This window comes from Typopeltis vanoorti, chromosome 18 (assembly GCF_054136105.1).
Source record: "Typopeltis vanoorti isolate ZY-2024b chromosome 18, IOZ_Tvanoo_1.0, whole genome shotgun sequence".
In the NCBI taxonomy this organism is placed as follows: domain Eukaryota; kingdom Metazoa; phylum Arthropoda; class Arachnida; order Uropygi; family Thelyphonidae; genus Typopeltis; species Typopeltis vanoorti.
Window position 1 is genome coordinate 16,092,337 of NC_143566.1, and position 18,270 is coordinate 16,110,606.

An 18,270-nucleotide genomic window follows, 5' to 3' on the forward strand; every position below is an offset into this window, starting at 1 on the left:
GTTAGATAGGGTAAACGGCCCCGCCTACTCCCTATACGGGAACAACATATGCGTTAGCTGATTTTTTTTTTTTTAATTAATTTTAACAATATTCCACTATATATTTACCCGATAAATTAAATGCATATGCATACCTCAGTGAGAAATGTTGGAATTCCCTAAATTTTAAAGGACAGCTGCTGAATAACTTTAACGGGCCAACTCCGAGAAAAAAAAAAAATAATAATAATAAAAGATAGGGCTAAATGGTCTCGCCTACTCCCCGTATACGGGAATAAAAAGGCGTTAGCTGATTTTTTTTAAAATAAAAGACTGCGGTATTGTTATAAAATTATTACAGACGTTACGTCTTATTTTTATTATAGATTTCGATAATTTGCCAATGCAATAAATAAATAAGTAATTTGCATTTTATTTATTATTTTTATTTTTGACATGCCAACTATGGTCAGCCATTCGATCACGGGTAGGCTTAAAATACTTTTCATTGGTATTTGTGTGGTTTCTCTGCAGATATTGCAGTATACCATGTTCTGTTGTAATTAATTTTATTTAAAAATGATTTATGTATGGCTGAGAAATTAGGTGCCCTATAATCCATTGCGATATGAAGTAAATTGAGATTTTTATTTGGAAGTCAACATCGCTATGCTATTTAGTTTTCAGCTTTAAAAAAAAAAAAAAAGAAGCACGAGAAAAACATAATCATAAAAAGGAGCACTTTAAAATTACTACTATGGTCATTTAATGTTACTCTGGTCCTATTCGAATGGGAAAATAAACTGAATATTTGCTATCTTGAAAGGATGATGCTCAGGTAGATTTCACAATGTGTTTATATATTATTTATTCTCATTTCTTTATTTTAAAACTTGCAATGAAATCTAGTTCCCCACTCTCTCCAACATCACTAATTCTTCAAGAAATACCTGAACTGTTGTAAAAATTTTACAACTTCTGTGAGATTAATATTTAAAAAAAAAAAATAGTAAATTGCGATTATCTTTCATCATCCACTCCAACAAAGCTTGAAAGTATGTCCTTACACCTAAAATTTCAAAATTAGCATAGCATGCAAAAACCAAAGAAAATATCAGCAGATCAGTATAACTAGAAGGTAAGAGATTGAATGATATGCAAATTTCAGGTGTATTTTATTACCATCAATAGATACCTTTTCTCCTTAATGCAGTCATTAACAATAAGTTGGTTTCAAATTCAAAGACTATTAGATTGTTGTGTTAGAACAATAACAGTATTTGAAAAGTTTTTACATGTGTATCAGTGATTGCCAAATAAAAGTGAGTTAGCAGGTCTCATGTAAATGTGGTCAAGGTTTGTTTTTCGAAGAAGTTTGCAGTGTTCATCTGGCAAAACATGCAGTCTGACCAGAGAAAACACAAAATTTACAGGCATACCACACACACACACACAATCTCATAGCCATAGTTGCTCTGCATGACTTAAACACAAACTATCCAGCCTATGTAATGCAGTTGAAAAACACAATATTTCACAGTATTTCCAACTAAGGGTAGGAAATACCATGGTTTGAATTTGTCTAAGATAGAAGGGATACTTATTATTATTAAGAAGTTTGTATTGTTCATCTGGCAAAACATGCAGTCTGACAGAGAAAACACAAAATTTACAGTCATACCACACACACACACACACACACACACAATCTCATAGCCATAGTTGCTCTGCATGACCTAAACACAAGCTATCCAGCCTATGTAATGCAGTTGAAAAACACAATATTTCACAATATTTCCAACTAAAGGTAGGAAATACCATGGTTTGAATTTGTCTAAGATAGAAGAGATACTTATTATTATTAAGAAGTTTGTATTGTTCATCTGGCAAAACATGCAGTCTGACAGAGAAAACACAAAATTTACAGTCATACCACACACACACACACACACACACAATCTCATAGCCATAGTTGCTCTGCATGACCTAAACACAAGCTATCCAGCCTATGTAATGCAGTTGAAAAACACAATATTTCACAGTATTTCCAACTAAAAGTAGGAAATACCATGGTTTGAATATTGTCTAAGATAGAAGGGATACTTATTATTATTATTCATGACACCTCCAAGGAGTCCGAAGACTCATCGCGGGAGGACACCTACTGTACAACTTTCCATCTCTGCTTTATGAGATAGAAGGCCAACTTAAGTTAGCCAGGCATATGCAGTGTTGGCATGTGGGGTTTTGCCCTCCCATTGTAATCCTTTGCCCATTCATAAAAAAAAAAAAAAAAGTTTCTGTGTGAGACATAATTGAAGAAGGTACAGGAATATGATTTGATGTAAAATCATGTGCAAGATATGCACTATCTCCACTGTTGTCATGTTTTATATATATATATAGACACACACACAGTGCATAATACGAAACAGTTGTGACAAATTAAACATGCGAAGAAATGATATTCTTGTTATAAACCTTTACCCATTCATCAGAAAAGAGAAAAAAATCTTACACATGGTTTGATGTAAAATCATGTATAAGACAGGAGACAAGAATATGCTGTAAGTAATTTCAATGGGTAATATTATGAAGGAAGGTGGCATCAGACCTGGCAAATTTCTTTGACACTGGATTGAATAACTGCTGTAACAAATTTAGTATGAAAATCAATAATAAAAATAATGAAAATAGACAGGAACATTAAAGAAAATATTAAAAGAAAATGGAAATATTATTGCATGTTTATTATTAGGAATTTTATATACTTTGATTATAATTTAGGGTTATTTAGTACATCCATGGAGCCTCCGTAGCTCACTTGCTATAGATGAAGCCCTTTGGTTGGAAAGACCTGGATTCAATTCCCATCAAGACGCAAGGAACCTTTATCTGGTCTCTTTTGACTAAAGGTTAGTTAGCCAGTCTCATAGGGGGGGGGGGTTCACAAAGAAACTCAGTTTTTTCATCCCACAGAACAGGCAAACTGGCCCCTTGAACACGTGTTCAAGGGGCCAGTTTGCCCCATAGGGCTAACCACCTTATTCTCAAAACGGTCACGGTTTCAAATCGTAATAGGCCATGCCTAATACTAGTGTAATGGGTCGGCCACTAGGCCTAATATGTGAAAGGAGGAGGAGGAATGCACCCACCACACACTCATGCATGCAAGCATACTCCACAGTGTTGGCATTTCTCAATTTACCTATGTTTAACATAGGCAAATGTATAACATCCCTTGTGGGGACACCTGTAATCCCCATCGGGGCGAGTCCCCTAATGGCGGATCGGGGAATGCTCATCATAGTTTACTATGAAGGGTAGGAGGGAAATAAAATACCTCCCATGGACCAACAGGATAGCACTTCCCTCATAGGCCGGTCTGGGGGTCTCGAAAGTGGCATCCCCACCACCAGACTCAGGTGCTGAAGGCTAATCCACTGCACACCTTAAAATTTCACCCATTAAAAGAAATAACAAAGAGATAGCTGAACAGCCTAAATGGTTAACAACAAAGCAAGGAAAAAGGTACATGTGATACAGAATATGGACCGTTAAAAGTCTACATGGAAAAGAAAACAAATTAATAGATGAATTTAAAAAATCAAGATTGGATCTGCTAGCAATCACTGAAACTAAAAGAACGGTCATGGTTGCCAGAAAATGAAAGATGGGTATATACTTTTCTATTCAGTGGTAACCCAAGAGAATGGGGAAAACAAGGGGTAGCTTTGCATAATTAAACCAGATCTCAAAGAATATATTACTAAATGGCAACTAATAAACGAAAGGTTGTTGACAATCACTGTCGATTTTAAATCAAATAACCAAGTATTTACTGTAATTGTTGCATATGGCCCAAACGATAATGCTAATAAAGAAATTAAAGATGAATTCTTCAAATTCTTACAAAAAACAATTGAAGAAATTCAAGAGTATATCATACTACTAGGAGACATGGCCGGGTAGAGAATCAAGTAGATGAGGAAACGAAACAAGTGTTGGGATCACAAGGAGAAAATAATAAATCTTTGCCTTACAAATAATTTAGTAATAGCAAATACAATGTTCAAGCATAAAAAAATCCATAAGTTTACCAGGGAAGAGCCCAGTAGAAACGAAAAATCTATAATTGACTACACCATCATAAGCAGATCGTACTGGAAGTATACAAAAAATGCAAGAGTCTATAGAGGTCCTGAAATAGGCAGTGACCACTACTTATTAGTATTGGAAACAATCCATAAAATAAAAGTTGAAAAATGTAGAAAAAGTAGCAAGGAAATAAATGTTAAGATAAAGAACTACAAACTAAAGAAAGAAGAAACAGCCATTGAGTATAAAAGTAAAATAGAAGAAAAGATGAAAGAAGTAGAAAAAGAGATATATGAAGACCAAAATGTAGAAAACCTATGGTACAGGTTCAAAACACTTCTTCTAGAAACAAGCAAAGAAATTTGTGGTGCATCATTAAATAATAAACAGAAGAAACATAAAACACCCTGGTGGACTGAAGAACTAAAAGAAGAAATTAAAAAGAAAAAGCAATTATGGAAGAGATATATAACGTCAAAGCTGCAGGTTGATAGAGAACTATACAACAACCAAAGAAATAAAGTTTAAACCTTAGTGAAAGAAGAGAAAAGAAAATGCTGGCTGGGAAGACTTTGGACATACTTTAGAACAAAATTTTAAAGGAAACCAAAAACTCTTCTATAATGTTTTAAGAAGAATGAGGTCAGAGAAAGAATGCCCCATAAAGTTTATCAAAAATAAAGATGAAAAGTTACTTACAAATTCCGAAGACATCATGGAAAGATGGAACTATTGGAAGATGCAGGACATGGAAAAAATAGAACCCTAAGAGCAAGAGACACAAGCAAAATAGAAGATCAGAGCAAAGAAATTCATGCAAATGAACCGTTAGCAGCAATAAATAAAATAAAACTGGGCAAATCAGCAGGCCATGACCAAATAACACCAGAAATGGTAAAAAATTTAGGAACGAAAGCCATAAAATTTCTTTTACACCTATTCAGTGTCATATGGAAAAAGAAAATTATTCCCAAAAGACTTAAATATAATTCCTATATTTAAGAAAGGAGACAACCGTAAGTGTGAAAACCATAGAGGAATTTTGCTTTTAAGCGTTCCAGGAAAATATTCCTGTATTTTAGAAGCGAGGCTTAGGAATCAATTAGAGGATACACTGGATGAAATGCAATATGGCTTTCGAAAAAATAGAAGCACGCAGGATCTTATCTTCAGTCTTAGACAAATATCAGAGAAAACGTTGGAATATTGAAAAGAACTACATTCATGTTTTATAGATTTCGAAAAGGCCTTTGACCGAGTTCCCAGACACTTAATATAGCAAACATTAAAGAAAAACAAGATACAAGATAACTTAATAGCAGCCATACAAAACCTCTACAAAAGTAATAGAAATTATGTAAGAACCTGTAATAATAGATCAAAAGAATTTGAAACAAATGTAGGAGTGAGGCAAGGCTGTATCCTCAACCCTCTTCTCTTCATCATAGTAAAAAATAAAATTTTAAAGGCATGCCAAACAAAAACAAAAAATTCCACCTAGGATACAGGAAACTGAAAGAAACCAGGATTTCACACATGGCTTTTGCAGATGATGTAGTGATTCTAGCAAATACAGCTGAAGATCTGCAGTACAATATCAACATTTGGTATGAAGAAACAAAGAAAAGGAATATGACCATAAATATAAATAAAACTAGAGCAATGATCATATCTAGAAACCAACAAAAACACATAACAAAAATAGAGACACGTCAACTGGAACAAGTCCACTCCTTTAAATACTTGGGATCATATATACAAGAAGATGGTAGACTAGACACAGAAATTAACAACAGGATAAGAGGGGAACAGAGCTATTCTATGCAATGAAAGGCCGATACCTAGGTAAGAAAGAAGTCACCCAGAATACCAAAATGGCAGTGTACCATTCAGTGTTTGTACCAACATTAACATACAGTTGTGAATCTTGGTGTTTAACAACAGGAAACACAAATAAACTACAAACAATTGAAATAAAATAACTTAGGAAAGTGGCACAAAAAACAAGACCAGACCAAATAAGAAATCAAACCATAAGAGACAGCCTTCAACTTGCACCTCTGTACCAATTCATAACACAAGCCCAAATAAGATGGTTTGGACATCTTAATCGAATGGAAGAAGGAAGAATAGCAAAAACTGTATACGAAAGCTAGAAAATAGGAAAAAGAAACATAGGCAAACCCAGGAAAGGTTGGCAAAAGGAAATTAAAGAAAATTGGAAAAGAAGGGAATTAACTGGAAAGAAGCAAAACAACAAACCTTGGACAGTACGGCATGGAAATCTCTTTGGCAAAATCTCGATGCTTAAAAGCATAAGAGATCATAGACAAAGAAGAAGAAGAAATGTATAACATGAACAGTTAACCTTATAAACTTGCTTCTGTATTTGATGAGGGCTTATTAATAAAGAAGAAAGTGGAAAAACCACTATCACCATGTAACAATAACATACGTTACAGTACATTAATATAATACCTTTTTTTAAAATCAAACCCACACATGATAGTTTGCAGAATCTCTAGCACACTGATTCTGTATGTATGAAAACAAGAAGCATGGTTTTTTCTTTTCTTTTTTTTTTTTTTTTTGAACATATAAAGGTTGCATTTGAGGAAAGTAAAGTGATGGAAGATGTTATAAAGAACAAAGGCAGATGGAATCAAAGAGGAAGAAGAAAACTTATTTTGGTAAGTTCGAAGCTGGACAGTAAATGGATGTTTTTCATGTTCTTATAGTTTTTGGAAGAAAGTGAAACATTTACCATGGAAATTATTATTATTAATACACCTCCAGAGAGTCCAAAGACTCATCGAGGGAGGGCACCCACTCTACAATTCTTTATCTCCACCAACTACAACGAATCACAACTACAATCATCATCTACACATTGGTGCATCCATGGGAGGGAGCCAAGGGGCCCTGGCTCTCCCCCCCAAAAGAAAAAGGAAAAAATACTATAAAATTTTCCAAAAATCTTTTCCTAATTAAAATTATTTTTTTATTTATGTTGTGTCGTGTCTTCTATTTCTGTACTACTTATGAATTAGCGGTCACATAAGGGGAATGCCCTCTGGCTCTCGGGAATCATGGCCATTGGGAACGCAAGGAGAATGAAGTAGTGCTCGGCCGATATTTTGCCCGAGCCGGGCCAGAGATCACGGGTGTCATGTATTGGTGATCACTGCAGATACTCAGTCATAGGTCATATGCAATGCATTGTATGTATTCTCAAATCATCTACTCAACTCCCCCCCCCCCCCCCAAGATTAAATCCTGAGTGTGGCACCTGCCAACTACCACCACTAATATTTTCACAGACAATCATATGAACATCCATGCCCATGGCGAGATTCAAATCCTCATCCTTTTGGCTGAAGATCGGATACGCTAACCACTCGGCCAGACCATGTTGGTGTGTGTATATATATATATATACATACACACACAAGATATAAATATATATATATAGACACACAGTTTATAATACGAAACATTTGTATCAAATAAAAATATAGTTTTGTAGATTGTAAAAAGTTGGTCTCCTGTAAGTGAAACTATGTTAGAAATGGTTTCATTAAAGCAAAAACATGCAAAGAAATGATATTCTTGTGTAAACCTTTACCCATTCATCAGAAAAGAGAAAAAAATCTTCCACATGGTTTGATGTAAAATCATGTATAAGACAAGAATAGACAAGGATATAAAATAATAAAATAATACAGAATAATAATAAAAATGAAATTATACAGAATATAAAATAAATAAAGATATAAATATGTATACAAGAGACTGAAAGCTTTCAAATTTCAGAAATCTGAAAGCACACCCCAACTCAACATCACCAGAGTTGAAGATCGGTACTATCAACATAAGAAGCCTGAATGGCAAAGAAATGGAGCTAGCTGAGGAATTAGATAAGTACCAGATCGACATAATAGGGGTGACTGAAATAAAAAAGACAAAAACTGGTGAGATCTTTCTGAACACTAAATACAAAATGTTATATTCAGGCAATGACAATCAAGGAAAAGAAGGAGTAGCCATAGTATTCAACACAAAATACGAGGCTAATCTTCTTGAATGGCAGTCAGTCTCAAGTAGAGTGATGTGGGCAAATATGAGAATGGGGAACTGGACAATGAGACATTTGTGCCTATGGTCCCATAGAAAGTTCTACTAAGATAGAAGTGAAGGAATTTTTTGATGCTTTAGAAAAAGCAACTGACACAATGAAAAAGGAAAAGTTGGTCCTTGTTGGGGATCTAAATAGCAGAGTAGGAAATGATTGACAGACATACAGAAATATTTTGGGAAAATTTGGAGAAAAGAGCAAAGCCAATAATAATGGCAAATACCTGTTGGATTTCTGCTCAGGACATGGACTGGTTATTACTAACACCATGTTCCAACATAAAAATGTACACAAATTCACATGGAGAGAAGAGGCAAGGAATAAGAAAAGTCTCGTTGACTATGTTATTGTTGATAGTGATGTTTTCTCCCTGGTGCAGGACACCAGAGTGTACAGAGGATTTGAAATTTGAAGCGATCACTATTTAGTTTTGAGCAGAATAAAATTGAATTTCATATTGAAAAGAATAACATGTAAGAAAGTTTTAAAGCGAATAAAAGTTGAGCAGCTCTCAGATGTGAACTCTAGACTAAAATACACAAAGATTATTTAAGAAAAAAATAGTTTGAGAACAGGAACCAAACCTTGGAGAATCAGTGGCAAGCCTTGAAGAAAACCCCGATTGATTCAGCCAGAGAGGCATGTGGTGAGGTTGTCTGCAAGGATAGAAAAATCAGAACACCATGGTGGACACAGGAAGTTAAAGAGGCAGTGAAGGAAAAGAAGAAAGCATATCAAAAGTTCCTGGCAAATAAGTCAGCTTTTGCTCTTAGAGAATACAGAGACAAATGTAAAACGCTGTGTAAAACTAGCTAAACAAAAGTCATGGGAGGACTTTGGCAAGAACATAGAAAATAAATATCAAGAAGGTGATACAGATATTCTGGAGGTTGTTGAAGAAGCTTAGTAATGGAGGAAAGAGTGCTGTAAAAGGAGTTAGAGATGATAACGGTGACATGAAAACTGGAGAAAAAGATATCCTTGATGTATGGATTAATTACATCGAAAAATTGCTAAATGAAACAAGCAGTGATAGCACAGTGGTAAAAAATACTCAACAGGCATACTGTCAGGAATACATATCCATACTTGAAGTAGAAAATGCCATCAAAGGCTTGAAATGTGGAAAGGCAGCAGGAGTAGATGATATTCGACCAGAAATGCTGAAGTATGGTGGTATAAAAGTCTTACAGTGGCTGCACTGCATGGTTCAGAAAGACTGGACAGAGGGACGAATTCCTGATGATTGGAGTAGAGCTCTAATAGTGCCCATATATAAAAAGGGAAATAAAACTGAATGTGAGAATTACAGAGGTATTTCCCTATTGAGTGTTCTTGTCAAGATCTATGCAAGTATGCTTGAGAAACGGTTGAAAAGAATTGTGGAAGAAAAGCTTGGTGAAGAACAAGCTGGATTCAGGCCAAATAGAGGTTGTCAGGATCAGATCTTCACTTTATGACAAATAGTTGAGAAAGCATGGGAATATAACAAATATCTGTATTTAAGTTTTGTCGATCTGGAAAACGCATATGACAAGGTCCAAGAGAGAAGCTATTCCAAAGGCTACAGTTATATGGTGTCAATGGGGCATTATATCAAGCAATAAGTCTGTATTTGAATTGTAAGTCGGCAGTTAGAATTGAAGGAAGTACAGGAAGATGGTTTAATGTTAAATCTGGTGTGAGACAAGGATGTACATTATCCCAACTGTTATTCATTATCTATATGGATCACATTATGAAGGAAAGTGGTATTAAACATGATATCAGAATTGGAGATGTTAATATCATGTCTTTGCTTTATGCAGACAATGTTATACTTCTAAATAAATCCGCTACAAGTTTGCAAGATTCCCTGACTAAATTGAATAACTGTTTAATAGATATGGTATGAAGGTCAGCATTAAAAAGACAACGAAAATAAAAATAGGTAGAATTGTTGAAAATGTCAACTATGTTGTGAACGCGGAACCTGTGGAACAAGTAAATCATTTCAGCTACTTAGGCATGATTTTTACCGAAGATGGTAAATTAAATATGGAAATAGACAACAGAATCAACAAAGCTGGTATGGTAGGAAGTCAATTGAATAAATTCATATGGAATAAGAGAGAAATTAGTCGGAACACTAATTAGCTTTTTACAAGACAGGTGTTCAAATCAGTTTTAACTTATGAACCTGAGAGCTGGGTCAGAAGTAAAACACTTGACCAAAGACTAGAGCCTGCAGATATGAGAGTCCTGAGAAAGATTAAAGATTAGACATTTTGCAAAGTCTTTTGAGAGACAACCACACAAGCTCTTAATTAAATTGAAACAGTGGGATTGGATAACAGACTTCTGAGTTGGATCAGTGACTGGCTGACGGATAGGTATCATAAAGTTGTATATGGGGATGCAGTATCCCAAAAGAGAAAGGTCACTAGTGGTGCACCTCAGGGGTCAGTTTTAGGGCCATTGTTGTTCAATTTGTATGCTAATGATATTGGGATGTGTTTTATTAGTGATATCAGATTTGGAGATGATGCAAAACTGAGGAGAGCAATGTAGAGTTGAGGCAGATATCATGACATATAAGAGAACTTGAATTGATTGCATGAAAAGGCAGGTAAGTGAAATGTTACAAAGTGTAAGGTTTTGAGATTTGGTAAGCAATGATGGGATGCAAAGTATATACTTGATGGGAAAACTTTAAAGTGGAGGAGATGAAAGATCTAGGAGTGATGGTGGACAAGGACCTGAAATTCAGGGACTACTTTGCACAAATTGTGAAGACGGCATATCAGATAATGGCAATGATGCAGAGGACCCTGACATGCAGAAATAGAGAGGTTATGATATAAGGCTCCAGATTAAGGCCTCTATAAGGATTATGTGCATAGATTTGGTTGCTGGATTTTCATGGTGACGAGGATATGTTAGAAAGGGTACAGAAAAGATTCACAAAGGTGGTTAGTAGTTTTTGGAATGTATGAGGTATGAGGACAGATTGAGAGAATGTAAGTTGCAGAGCCTCATGAATAGGAGGAAGAAGGGGGGGGGGGGATATGCCTCAGGGGTCTGTTTTAGGGCCATTACTGTTTAATTTGTATATTAATGATATTGGCGAAGATTTGGATGGACATATTCAGTTGTTTGCAGATGATGCAAAGTTGGGATGAACCACAAAGAGTAGTGAAGATGTTGTGGCCTTACAAGAAGACTTGAATAAATTGAGTGATTGGGCATGGAAATGGGGATGCGAGTTCAATGTTGCAAAATGTAAGGTTTTAAAATTTGGAAAACAAAGATGGGATGCAGAATTTATGCTTGGTGAGAATATATTGTTGGAGGTAGAGGAAATAAGAGATCTGGGGGTGATAGTGGATAAGGATCTGAAATTTAGGGGACACATAGCAAAATTGTGAAGACAACACAAAGACTTCTGGGAATGATGCAGAGGACACTGACGTGTAGAAGTAGGGAGATTCTTGTTTCACTGTATAAGGCTTTGATTAGGCCACACATGGACTATTGTGCCGGATTTGGTCACCGGGTTTTCAGAAGGATGAAGAGATGTTGGAAAGGGTCCAAAGGCGACTGGCTAAGGTAGTTTCTGACCTTTGGAATGTCGAGTACGAGGAAAGATTGAGATGTAATTTGCAGAGTCTGGTGGACAGAAGGAAGTGGGGAGATATGATAGAGACCTACAAGTTGGTAAGAGGTTGTTATGGGATCAATGGTGGAGAAGTTCTACAGAGAATAGTAGGAGATCAGGGGAGAACCAGAGGTCATCCCTGGAAACTGTATAAAGAGGGTGTGAGTAGAGGAGTGAGAGGCAGGTTTTTTTCGTGCAGAGTTGTGAATGATTGGAATGCCTTACCTGAGAGTGTGGTGTCTGCAAGGGGTTTGAGTGTGTTTAAGACATGGTATGATGAGATGTGTGTGTGATAAAAGGACCTTCCAGATGAGTTTTTGACTCCATGAGGTGTTGGGGTAGTAAAAATAATAATAATACTGTACGCTGTTTGTCAACAAGGCTGATCTTGACAATGTCTATTTGGCCTGAACCCAGCTTGTTCTTCTCCAAGTTTATCTTTAGCAATCTTTCTCAACCTCTTTTCAAGTATGCTGGCATAAATCTTACCTGGAACACTTATTAGAGAAATCTCTCTGTAACTTTACATACAGTTTTATTCCCTTTTTTTTTTATAGATAGGTATTATGAGAGCTCTACTCCAATCATTAGGAATTTGACCTTCTGCTCAGGCCCTCTGAATTATACAGTGTAGCCATTGCAAAACTTTTATACCTCCATACTTAAGCATTTCCGGTCAAATATCTCCTCCAACTGCCTTTCCACATTTCAAGTTTTTGACAGGTTTCTCTACCTCAAGTATTGATATGTACTCCTCTTTTCATTTCTCCTGAAAATTTTCTATAAAAAATTCCTTTTACAGTACTCTTTCCTACATATCTAAGCTTTTTCGATACCTCCAGAACATTTTACCACCTTCCTGATACTTAATTTGTATATTCTAACCAAAGTCTTCCCATGACTTTTATTTAACTACTTTTACACATAGCTTAGCTCTCTTACATTTTTAACTGTATTATTTTAAGACATCTGCCCTCTTATTTTCTAGGAACTTTTGGTATTCTTTCTTCTTTTCCATGACTGCTTTTTGTGTCCACTATGGTGTTCTTATTTTTCTATCCTTGCAAACAGCATACCTCCCTAGCTGAATCAATCAGTATCTTCTTCAGAGTTTGCTACTGAGACTCCACGGTTTGGTTCTTGTTTTCAATTTGTTTAATTTTTTTCTTCAATAATGTTAGTATAGTCAAGTCTAATATCTTTATTATTATTATTATTATTATTATTACATGACTCCTCCAGGGAGTCCCTATGCACTCATTGCAGTAGGGGCACTCTACTCCACTACACCACACATTCCTAATTGTCTCTCCTACTTCTTAATTCTTCTACTACACAACCACCAGCAATGCTATCTACTGCCTATCATGAACAGGGCTTTTCGTCTGTAAATTGGATATGTTCTGAAGACTGCTGAAAACTCGAGTTTCTGGGAGATAAAGCCCCATTACATCTTATTTAAATCTTCTTTCGTAAGAATAACACTACTACTAATATATATATATATATATATATATATATATACACACACACACACTGTATAAGATGACTCTCAAATACTACAGAAAACCTCTCGAAATCATGGATTGTCTTATACGGTGAGTATAAAAAGGGAAGCTTAATTTCTTGGATGAACATTTAGGTAGATACAATACATTGTTATATAAGAAAATAGGCAGTGTTTATAAACAAATCAGATTAATTTTTTTGTTACATAAATTTATTTAAAATATTACAATAGATGTAAGTCTTAAAAAACAAATAATAATTATTAACCTCAATTTTCATGTTAATTTTCTTCATCATCTGTTGAAAATAGTTCTTCAGATTCATTGTTTAAATGATCATCATATGGATCCCAGTTCGAATCCGATGAATTGATTTCATTTTCATCGTCATCAATGTCCCACAACAGATCATCTTCCATACCATCCATAAGATTAGAGATACCACTATTGTGTCCTGAATGATCAAAATTTGGATAAAAGATTAATTCATTCAGGATCCAACAAATCTAAATTGTAGGCAGAGAAACTTGTACTTTGGCAAGGAAATAAATATGTATATTATAACTTTAAAGCAGAACTGAAGAAATGTTTAATTTAGAAATGTGAAACTTAACCTATTTTGTACAGAGTCAAAAAGGGGAATTTATATAAAATTATAGTTAAATTAGAATATCCCATTCTATGTAATTTATCAGAGTACGTTGAATGTAGGCTGAGGTCCAAAGGTCATGCTTTAGCCATCCAAGTGTAACTTATGACCTAAGGAAAGGAGAATTTATGTGGAAAGCGAAGCTCGAACGCATTCTTGGAAAAATGCTACGCGCAATAGATGAGTGCCGTGGGGTAAAAACGTAACGGGAGAGGGCACCAAAGGAGGCAGTATTAAAGGGTTTTGCCTCCCTCTCTCAAAGTTTTTTGGTTCCTGTTTCCTACGCTCTTGGACGTTGGCTCTCCCTTCGCCAACTAGGTGATTCCGGATCGGCCGTAGAAGTCATGAGTCGTCTACTGTAGCTTGCGAGTCAAGGCTAGCTAACTCTTCATAGCAGAGTAGCTAAGCAGTATCGAATAACCGACAATGCAGATGAATGCCAGTGATACCAGAGAGAAACCAGAGCGGCACATCGCCTTATCAACTCGGGGAGACCAGGCTGTGCAGTCATCGTAGATGACCTCGTGGACGATAACCTACAAAATTGCCTTGATGTCTAGACAAGGCTGCTGATAGAACAGAAAGTCATTCCATGGGATGGTAATGTAGAATGTTTAAGTCTTATTTCCAGTTAGAGATATGAATGGATTTATATGTTAATTTGTGTGTGGACATTTGATAGAGAACTTTAGAGATTACCACATTTGGCAGTGACCTGTCCCTATTTGAAGAAAGCTCCCAGGAAGGGATCTGTATGTGAATTAAACTGTAATATATTGTGAGATATGATTGGTGACTTGAGAGTGATTGAAAATCTAATGATTTTAAGCTAGTAATTTGTACATTTAATGGATAACTCCATGGAGCAAATTATTACTCATGTTCTATTGTGTTAGTAATGATATCTGAATTTTACTAGGAAAGTGATTAAGTCAACCATGTGTTTAATATATTTCTCATGTATAATTCTTAGACCTCAATAAATATGTCTTATTTCATTTGCCCGAAATCAGCCTGTCATATGAATTTGAATTGCCATTCATAAAAAGATTACAGAACCTAGTGGGAGGGACACAGGATTATAATTGGAATTTACGGGCCACAACTGCATGCAAAGGCAAAGTAAATTAGGTGAACTGAATTAGTGAGTAGAATAAGTTAAGTAAGAGTGTTAGAACATCCATTAATGTGTATTATTCTGAGAGAGCCACCTTGGATAAGAGTCTCATCTCTCCTATGGTATTGGCTGGCACAGCATAATAGACGTTCATCAATATTTAACAGAGAGACTGTCTCAGAAGGTAAAATTGAGGGCTTTGTCCCAAACTTAGACAATGCCTCTAATGAATGAAAGAAATACACGAACGGCCCGGAATCATAGCTTGTTTAAGGAAAAGAGAGTGATAGCTGAATTACTGATTTTGATTGACAAATTATTACAGAGGCCAGAAGGGAAATAACAGTATGAGTGAGAAGTAAAATCATTAAACATAACGAGGAAAAGTAATAACGACATAACACCACAATTTTTAAATGATTTCATTACAGTCTCTACTTTTACTTTATTCCATGCTTTGATCACAAAATTGCACAACATATCAAGTGATGCAGTGCACATAGACTGTTTGTAAATGATTTTTCACCAGTCAACATCCAATTATTCCACTCTTCTTGCATGTGATCTTTAAATGGTTTGGCCAAGCAGATGTCTAGTGGTTGCAAATAGAATTAAACCACCTGGTATGACAGCAATTTTTGTGTTATTTTTTTCTAGAAGACTTTTAGTATTCTCACTTAAATGACTAATTAATTATACTGCCTGGTCGTGTGTTCCACACCTTATTTATCCATAATTTCACACCATTTTCGTCCGTCCATCCATCCTTTTTCGTGTACAAATGCACAGTTTTTGTACATTTGTAAATTGGGGGTGGGGGTCATCTTATACAACTGACATAAGCTTAAAACCTAAAAATAGCCTAAAATTTAGGCCTCATCTTATACGTCAGTCGTCCTATATGCCGACATATACGGTATATATATTCTTGCATTTATTAATTTAATGACGTGGATTTGATCATAAATGTAAGTTACAAACATCTCAAATACACAACATTGAACAGTTTTATTAGTGATTTAAAAAAAATAATAATAAATAATTTAACTTGGCATGTCTTTTAATTCATTATAAAACTTTTTTTTTTTTTAATTTTTTTTACAGAAATCATATTTGCTGATGGATGTGAAGTCCAAACTAAAGTCGTTTAACAGAGGAATTTCTCGTTAGATTCTAGCTTATTCTGACTGACTACATATTTTTGATGTTGTTGAAGTAACGTAATGACATTTAGTGCTAAGTGATTGCAGCAAAAAAGTTATGAAAGATATATATCTGTATTTTATAAACATAACTTTTGTGTCTATGTTTTGCAGATTTGGAAAATGTATAAAAAAAGTAGACAATGGAAGAATTGCTTAATTCTGACACTAGTGAGAAACAAGTTTTATTTCAACAGTCTCTCACTCTACCAACAGAGAAAAGGACAAAAATAAAAATATTTTCATGTGAAATTTGTGGAAAGAAATACTCAGAGAAAGGACATCTTAACAGTCATATAAGAAGCCATACAAATGAGAGACCATTTTCTTGTGATATCTGTGGCAAGAAGTTTTTAGAAAAAGGAACGCTTAATGTACATAAGAGGATCCATACAAATGAAAAACCTTGGACATGTAGTACTTGTGGGAAACAGTTTTCACAAAAAGGAAACCTTGTTAAGCACACACGAACACATACAAATGATAAACCTTTTGCATGTGAAATCTGTGAGAAGAGATTTTCACATTCAGAAAGCTTGGCAGCACATAGCAGAAGTCACACAAATGAAAAACCATTTGTTTGTGAGGACTGTGGGAAAAAATTTGCACGCAAAGCAAACTTGGTTGTGCATACAAGAGTGCATACTAATGAAAAACCATATGTATGTAAAACTTGTGGTAAAAGATTTTCACAGAAAGGAAATCTCTTAAAACATGGAAAAACTCACAGTGAAAAACATTTTATATGTGAAATGTGTGGTGAAAAATTTTTGCTACAAAAATTACTTGTTCAGCATCGAAAACTATTGCATTCTGTTGAAATTCCCTTAATTTGTAAATCATGTGGAAAGCAATTTTTGCATCCAAAAGTATTTGCGATACATATGCGATATCATTTTAAGAAGGGGGTGTTTTTATGTGAAATTTGTGGAAAACAGTTTTCACTAAAAACAAAGCTCACTCTCCATAGAAGAATTCACACAGGTGATAAGCCGTTTTTATGTGAGACATGTGGAAAAGAATTTGTAACATCAGGTCATCTTAGTGAGCACAGGAAAATACATTCTAACTTGAAACCATTTTTATGTGAGACCTGTGGGAAAAAGTTTTCATCTTCAGGTCACCTAATTATGCATAAAAGGATACATACAAATGACAAGCGTTTTCACTGTAAGACCTGTGATAAAAAATTTTTACGGTCGGGTGATCTAACAGTACATGAGAGAAATCACTGTAAAGAAAAGTGAAATACTCAAGAAAAAATGATCTCACTCTGGTCTCTTTACTTCCCATAGAAAACTTCACTTAAATAAGAATGCTCACAACTGTGTAATTTATTATAAAAAATTTGCCTGACCTGAACAGCCAGTCCTTCATAAGAAAATACATCCGACATATCATTTTGATATGTATTAAACATACATTAGTCAAAAGAAAGCAGTTCACTTGTATATCTTATAATGTTTTCATTATCACCTGTATCAATAATTTCTGTGTCATCTATATAGCACTTTTGATCTGTTTTGGATCATCTGTGCTGGTACTTAGGTTGGTGAGTACAGGCATAGCAAACCCAAGCTAGACTGGGGCTTAAATACCTATAATATAATATATAATTATATTATATTATCCACAGAATGGTTCCGTTATTTCTTTTCCTGCTTTCTTCTCTTTCTCTTACTCTGCCTTCTTATTGAAGAATGACGGGATAATTTGTAACTTTTACCAAGAGTTTTGAATACTTAAATAGTATATCTCTAATGTGACAGTCTTACTTCTGGGATACCTATTATGTCAGCAAGTTGACATTGAAAATTCAGATCCACATGACTTTCAGGAGTCATGTGGATCTGAACTAGACAATGTAGTATTTGTAACTACCCATTTCTTCTATCTATTTATCTATCTATCTATATATATATATATATATATATATATATATATA

At 34.9% G+C, this 18,270-nt stretch overlaps 1 protein-coding gene across 1 annotated transcript; it reads left to right on the forward strand.

Moving 5' to 3' along the window:
- Positions 1 to 470: 470 nt before the first annotated feature.
- On the forward strand, positions 471 to 17,572 carry LOC150096507 (uncharacterized). Its single transcript, XM_090408629.1, has 2 exons — positions 471 to 817; positions 16,228 to 17,572. Exon 2 carries the CDS (start codon positions 16,469 to 16,471, stop codon positions 17,570 to 17,572), a length of 1,104 nt encoding a protein of 367 aa, XP_090264755.1. The 5' UTR covers positions 471 to 817; positions 16,228 to 16,468.
- The last annotated feature ends 698 nt before the right edge of the window (positions 17,573 to 18,270 follow it).